At 37.0% G+C, this 8124-nt stretch overlaps 1 protein-coding gene across 1 annotated transcript; it reads left to right on the plus strand.

The window, feature by feature from the left end:
* Positions 1-393: 393 nt before the first annotated feature.
* On the plus strand, positions 394-5412 carry LOC119193449 (the record flags this gene model as incomplete). Its single annotated transcript, XM_037447051.1, is given in 5 exon segments — positions 394-562; positions 1642-1768; positions 2038-2202; positions 2504-2586; positions 3665-5412. Coding segments are annotated over 5 exon segments (1250 nt in total), but the record flags the coding sequence as incomplete, so codon positions are not given.
* Positions 5413-8124: the final 2712 nt, after the last annotated feature.

Genomic DNA, 8124 nt, shown 5'->3' on the forward strand with positions numbered 1-8124 from the left:
AATATTGACGCAGACTCTAATGTCATGAATTATAGTAACTTTGATAAAAAAAATATAAGTTTATAACATTCATTAAATATAACACTTACTTCCTATGGCAAATGTTTTAGGGAATCAAAATTTATTTAATTAAGTATTTGATTATTATTATTCATGGAGTGGTACGACAGTGCCATCTCTTAGGGTTGAGTATTTAGCAATAGGCCTCTCCTCAGCTCATCGAAAAAAATGATTGTGTGATTATTTAAGGGGTTTCATTATAATTTATAAGGGTTAAACATTCTAAAAGTTTCAACAAAATTACCTTTTAAGTTCCTGAATCCTGATGCTTACATCACAAGACTTTATTACCTTGGTCTGGTTGTTAATAACCCCTGTGTGTACTGTTTGCAGCACTATCGAGCCGAATGATCGAACGGGTGCTGTCAGGCTGCGTGACACGCGGCAACCAAAACCGGCTGACGCCCGACGGAGAGCCGCGCATGTCCTACACAGAGTTCGTGTGGTTCCTACTCGCTGAGGAGGACAAGACGCATCCCACCGCCATTGAATACTGGTTCAGGTAATTGTGTTCTTCAAAACTCGGATGGAACATTCATTCATTATTTGAATACGATATCTCAATAATGTTTTTAATCCGTGATTTTCTAAGATTTAGAATTTATTACTTTATTTATAAACATGTTGTATGCACATTAAAGGAAGTTGAAAGGCATCTTGGAACGCCGAACAGTAAAAGTTAAAATGGCGCAGACAGCGTTTAAATAGTAAACTGAACGTAAATCGTAAGGTCACGTGCCGGAGTTCCAACGTTGAGTTATAGCTTCTGGTTAAAACAATTCGAGTCGCGCGCCAAAGTTTATAGCAGTCGCATGCAACCGCGCCACTCGCTACTTTGTAACATATAGTTCAACTTGCGTTTCCACTGCAGAATACAGACGAATGTGCAATAAAAAATATGGTGTAATCATTCAAAACAAAATATGTGCTACACGGCAACTATTTTTTCTGTGATTACTGACGTAGCGTTTTCTGCTTTGAGTGCCTAACTAGAAATTGCACAAAAATGTTCACACAAGTTAAAGTATGAAGGTAATAAGATGTAACGATTATAATTTCAGTTTTTAGCACTTGGATTAGTTAAGATACTTATAATAATAATAATAATATCAGCCCTGTATTATATACTTGCCCACTGCTGAGCACGGGCCTCCTCTACTGCTGAGAGGGATTAGGCCTTAGTCCACCACGCTGGCCTAGTGCGGATTGGTAGACTTCACACACCTTCGAAATTCCTATAGAGAACTTTGAGAAGTTCTCTATAGGAATCTCAGATGTGAAGGTTTCCTCACGATGTTTTTCTTCACCGTTAAAGCGAACGATAAATTCACAAAGAATACACACATGATTTTTTTTTAGAAAAGTCAGAGGTGTGTGCCCTTGGGATTTGAACCTGCGGACATTCGTCTCGGCAGACCGTTCTACACCCAACTAGGCTATCGCCGCTTTTTGATTATGATTTCTACAAATATAAGATACTTATATTTGTAGAAATCATAATTCGATACTTATTACTTTGAAAACCGAATTAAAATATCACATATCTATATTACCTGGTATAATCTATGTCTTTTATTCCAGATGCATGGACTTGGACGGCGACGGGTACATCTCCATGTACGAACTGGAGTACTTCTACGAGGAGCAGATGCAGCGCATGGAAGCCATCGGCATCGAGACACTGCCCTTCAACGACTGTTTATGTCAGGTACGAATTGTTAAAAATCCCTTTTGCGATAATGCAATTAATGCATTTGTAAGCTACCCTTGAGACTGGAGATTTGTCTATGGCTGCCAGATACGTAAAAAGTATGAAATAAAATTATTTATTTTTCAATTTGGACATGAAATAATTTAAATTGTTTAGGTTACGTAGAACTTTTTCTCTACTGTTAGCCTCGAAAGCAGTTCCCGCCAGATAGTCGCAACCAGCCACTCGAGTATTGTTTGTTTCTAATATGACTTTATCCGTTTTAGATGTTGGATATGGTGCACCCAGCGGAGGAGGGTAAGATAACGCTATCCGACCTGAAGCGGTGCAAGCTGACGCCGATCTTCTACGACACGTTCTTCAACCTGGAGAAGTACTTGGACCACGAGCAACGAGACCCGTTTGCCACGCAGCGCGACTCCGACTGCGAGGTTTGTGTAATTCTTATTTTTGCGTGATGAATTTAAATATGGCTAGCTATATTATCTCCTGTGTATTATTTCGTGAAAACAAGAATACTACGTTTTTGGACTAACGACCTACTTGAAAATTAACCGAGGGATTTATGTTAGAATTATTGTTTTCGAGTTTTATATGAATTTTAGTATTCCTTGCTTAACATACAAATCCAAAATATAGGATCAGCATATAATATTTTATCCCGATTTTACAATTATAACTTAGTAACAATAAAAAAAGTCTAATCAATAATATATATGTATGCAATTCCAGATGTCAGAATGGGATAGATTCGCAGCGGAAGAATACGAGCTACTGGTAGCAGAAGAGGGCGGTAGCGACGCGCAGGACCAAATGTAAGAACTGACCGAACCTGTTATGAATACTGTATTATATGAAGCGGCACATAATAACATGTTGTTTCTTACCACGGACAGGCACTTGTACACAATAATGCAACAGTCAGAGAAAAAGAAGTGTATAAATCGTTTCTATGAGTTGTGCAGGACTAGTGGATTGAACGGATTCAAATTATTCAAATAAACATTATTTATTCGTGGTAAAGTAGATATCATAGTTTACAATGTACCAATCGCCGCCCGATGCACTAGAATTAAGCATTGTGATGCATTTTGCAGTACACGAACCCACAAGGTTTGCTTAGGACCTGCACACCCCGACTACTGGACACTGGACACTGTTAGATATAAACGCTCGATATGTTCTGAATGCAACGAGTAGACGTCAATAATAAAACCATCACATTCAAACCATGTTAACACGATCTCGTAGATGACTTAGAACACCATCTGTATCTTGTTTATGTATATGTATTGTATTATATATGTATGTATGTTTATTTATTATATTATGTATTTCTTTTCCTTCCGTTCATTATATATTGCGATTTCTTTCATCAGGGAGGAAGACAGAACTGGCTATGCTAGGGTAAGAATGTGTTGCTGAATTGCAGTGTATGTATTGTCTTTTGTTGCGATGACCGTGTTCGAAAGAGACATGCCCCGAGCCCCGGCGCCGCTTGACATGAGCTTGACTTGAGCACACGTTCCGCTCGGGACTGCATTCTGATTTCTGCTCTTATCGCTTACTCCTGTGAACTTGCACCGAATGTGTGATACACGTTACATGACAAGCAAGCGAGATTCCATTGTGCTCGACATGCCCCGTCCACCATACTGTGCTGTTGGTTTCGCTTGGAAGTATTTGTCTGCCTTGCTGATGAATATTATATTATGTAAATATGTATGGCCCACCTTACTTCATACACAAACATTTTGAGCTTTTGTTAATAATCAAACTCATTGGCATCAGGCATGAAGCAAAACTAACAAAGAACTTTTTTCTTGCATTCAGTACATATACTTATTCATAAATTGATGGTAAACAGAAACTAAAAGATTGCTTTGCTTGCAGCTCATACGATGAGACGGACGAGGACTGTCTGTCACCAAATCTAGATGATATCACGAACACGGAAGTAATAGAGGACTCGAGCGTGGAGGAGTCGACGTTGAGCGACGGCGCGCCGCACCCGCCCGGCGCCCGCCTGCACCCCGCCGCGCCCGGCTACGTCAACCTCAGCTCCATATACTCGCTCGGCAACGACCGCTGGGGAGCCAACGCCGCCACCGCATCGGCACCCAAGAACGGTCTCCCAGAGAAGAAGATGGAGAAACCAATACCCCCGGAGAAGCCGGTCAGTCTGATGATGGTTAACGGCAAATTGGATAACCGATACGCCGGCTTTGGTAACAACAGTTTCTTGTACTCGCATCTGCTCGGCTCGAGCGGGGCGCGGGCCAAGGACCCTCCCCCGTACACGGCGGCCACCGGCGGACTCTTCGACAAGTCTGGAGAAGTGAAAAAAGCCACGTCGCCGGTAAAAGTTAAATCACCACTCACAAGTCCCGTGAACGGTGTGAACAAGATCTCTGACAACTACGAGCGGGCGGTCGCCGAGCGTCTCAGCCCGGCTCGCGAGATCTCGCGGCTGAACCGCAGCAGCGTGTTCAGTAAGGTGAGCACGGGCGCGGTGGCGAGCAAGGTGAAGCAGAACTCGCCGCGCAAGGACGACGAGGACGACGACTACGCGCGGGACAGCGACGAGTGCTCCATTTAGACGCGAGTGTTCGGCTCGAGAGCAATGCGTTGCGAGTTACTTTTACTTCAGTGAACACCAAAGATCATTACGTGATGCATTACGCCTGTAGTTAGATTTTGGAACATTGAACATGTTGTTAAAGGGTTATCAGAAACAGAGAAATATTTTTTCAACGTATCCTAGTGGTCGATACGTGCCTTGTGACGATTTAGCGGCAGTAGGCGTTTGGACGTTCGTAGCCATAGTGCGTAGACACAGAAGTGCACTCATATCGATGTATCGATGGACTATATCGATGTTGAACGTTCTGTTAACGTAATCTAGTTTCAGCATTTTAATATTGTAGCGATCGTGTATCTATTATTTAATACGTAATTATTGTTTATTTCCCAATGTATTATGCGATTATTTTACGTGTGGGTCTATGTATTTATATTATAAAGCAATCGGCGTATATGTTTGCAGGTATTATAATTAGAAATCGCTGTCAATCTCATTTACCGTCTGTAGAGTTATCCACTCATATCATTGCTCCATCCACATCAACGCATTCGAAACATAAGCTATCAAAGCATTCGTCCGTAAAATTATCATGACAAAAATCAGTGTAAGAAACACGCACACTAATTTAGTATTTAGTAGGTAGATAAATTCTGATAAGGGATCATCCCAAAGGATTTACCTGGAAGGAGCTTAGTGTTAACCTAATTCGTTAAAATTTGTCAAATTAAGCATTAGGAAATAGATAAAACGCAGCTGCAAAACAGATGTGGAAATTGTTATATCTATTTGACACTTGAGACTTGACTGCAAACTGGTTCGAGGCGATGGACGAGTGGTTCTAGGTGTTACGAATAGGGGTGTAGTCAAGATATCCGAAATCCTAAGTAGGTACTTTAAAATACAACCAAATACATCGACATAGTACAAGATATTATATACATATTGTTGACACGAAGTATGACGGATGCTTTAACGATTAATTTGAACATACTTTGAAAATTGGTTATTGTAGTGTCGGTAAGTACAAAAATATTACAAATACGTTTTTTTTTATCAATGCCTTGGAATAAATCTTGACTACCCGCGTGTGTTTTCGGAAATTGTAATTTTAGGTCCAAATTATGTGACTCAGAGGTAACGGAATCTACATAGCTATTAATGAAGAATGTAGGGAAGTGCATGTTAAATATTCGTTAAATACTTTATTATCTAACTAGCTAAATATATGATCCGTGAATAACCGCAATATTCTGCCTTCACTGGACGCTATGACCAATTTCAATCTACTTGTTGTTTGTGAATACAACAAACGTACTTTTAATTCTTGTACGAAGATTATTTATGAGACACGTTTACGTGGGTAATAAAGTATCTGACGTATAGAAACGTGATGATAGTAAAGGCAGCTGTAATATATGCTTTTAGATATCGCTAGGTAGATCTTCCATTGTACTCTAGTCCGCAGGTGCTGTTACGAGATAAATGACGGTCTACCAGATGTACCTTAGTATATTACTTCTATAAAATAATACATATGTACCTACAAACACACCGCAGCCAAAGAATTTAATCTTCAACAAGTCATACATAATTCGTGACTCGCATTCTCAACCCCGTTTAACAAATTACTAAAATGGCAAACAATTTTGCCACTAATATAATTATAGTTCATTTCAAGTTAACAAAAATCATTTATTAGTTATTACTAATGCAAAAAAAACTACTTACTCGATGATAAATCGTTAAAATTGTTTCAAAAACGATGTATGTTTTTCCATACAATAAAAATTATTGTGCCTTTATTTGAATTCTTGGATCACATGAATTGTTTGAAAATTTTCTTTCTATATTCATATACTTTTTTAAACTAGTCATCTCCATAATATTGAAATTGATTCATTGTTCATTGATCTAACATTTGCCAAGTATTAACCAAAACGATTGTTCACATTATTTAACAAATTTTATTAGTATGTTGTGTACTGTTATCTTAATATACTTAATTTTATTAAAATTTAAGGGTATGTTTTATAAACCAATTTTGAGCTGTTTAGAGTTATATTTAGTTAATTTAGATATTTGGATCGAATGTGTTACCGATTCTTCATGGCGAAGTATTGTGTCTTAGTATGTTGTTTTTGTTAACCTTCGTTTACTTACAATTACTATAAATATAATATTTAGAAAATGTGTAAAATTCGTCTAAGTATTATTAAATTTTTAATGGTATAATTATGAAATGCCTCTTGGATAAACTAACAGAATTTACGCTGAATCCAGATTTGAAATAGTGCCATTTATTTCTCAAAGCTCAATATTTAATAAAAGTCATTAATAAACATTGTACCTATCATGTCGCCGCATAATTTGATTGGCTAGATTAATGAAACAAAGAACTTTAACATCGCCTAAAGTTATTATTAGTTCGTGAAGTTATCTTCGTTGCTTATTTAATATATTTAGCTTTTCAAAATCTCAACTCTTCTTTAACTAAGAACGTGACGATGTATTTGTTAGTTAGTATAAAAACGTTCCTGAAACAGCCTAATGGATTAAAATAATTTTCTCGTTAACTCTTAGTAAAAAATATAATAATAAGATAAGTTGGTTTGAATGATTTTTGATACGTGGACACTCCATGTCGTTTGTATTTTGTTGTTTATGTAAATCGATTCCTTATGTATAACAGTGTAACTAAGGTGACGATTATTTTGTAACCCAGTGAAATTTTGTTAATGAACTGTTTAAAATCAGTGCGAGTTTCGCAAGTCGAAACTTGTTTAAGTATTGTATAAGATAGTACTTGAGTACACTTTGTGTATGCTGTATGCTCAGGCAGGTACGATCTTTTCTTCTCTACAAGTTTTATTTTAATAACATGTATATTACCTTACTCACATAAAATTAATATGATAAGGTATTTTTTACAAACATTAGTGGTGATGTAGAAAAATGGTGTGTTAACATGTGAAAATAAAGTTGATGAACCTATTTTTAGGTCTCCTAATAAAGTACATTATTGTATTTATCGATGTATTTTTATTCCATTATGCGTTCAAGATATGAATAGATGCTATGTGCCAAAGAATTCTACTGCCAGATATAGAAAAGTGCTTCATACTTAGATCCTATAAATTTATAAAAAAATCCTTTGACAAATGAATGTCTACCTCTATCAAATTTCCTCTTATCGTGAGCGCATAATAACACATATCCCCTTACTGATATTTTTTAAATCAGATAGGATGAGAAATATCTACATATTACCTATCTACGCTCAATTATGGCGTGATAAATGAAAAGACAGGCGTGTTACCTCGAAGGGAAAGGAACCCGGAACTCCAGCCCTGAAATTACTGCGACGACTTCTTTACTTATTAAAAAAGCTTTATAAAAAGATTTTCCCTTAAAAAAATATGTAGGCATTGCAGCATTTTAGAATCTTGATAAAATGGGCAAAATTTTTATTAAATTTGCCAGATTGACTATAATTTTTTTACAGTATGAGGATTGGTAGGATATATCAAAGTTGAGTACTTAACTCAAAAACTTTTATAATTTATAGGTAGGGCATTGTTGTTTTTTTATTCTTGCTGTCATAGTCATTTCTTCCTCCTGATGCATATTATCATCACTTTCTAGGACATCATGTAAGTATATTAAAAGATAATATAAATATTTCACTTAAAATTAATGTGTATAAGTGATTTGAAGTTCTAAGATTTTGGCGCCAAATTGGGGTATATAACCGTATATGATTTTCAGAAAT

This window comes from Manduca sexta, unplaced genomic scaffold, assembly GCF_014839805.1.
Source record: "Manduca sexta isolate Smith_Timp_Sample1 unplaced genomic scaffold, JHU_Msex_v1.0 HiC_scaffold_552, whole genome shotgun sequence".
In the NCBI taxonomy this organism is placed as follows: Eukaryota; Metazoa; Arthropoda; class Insecta; order Lepidoptera; family Sphingidae; genus Manduca; species Manduca sexta.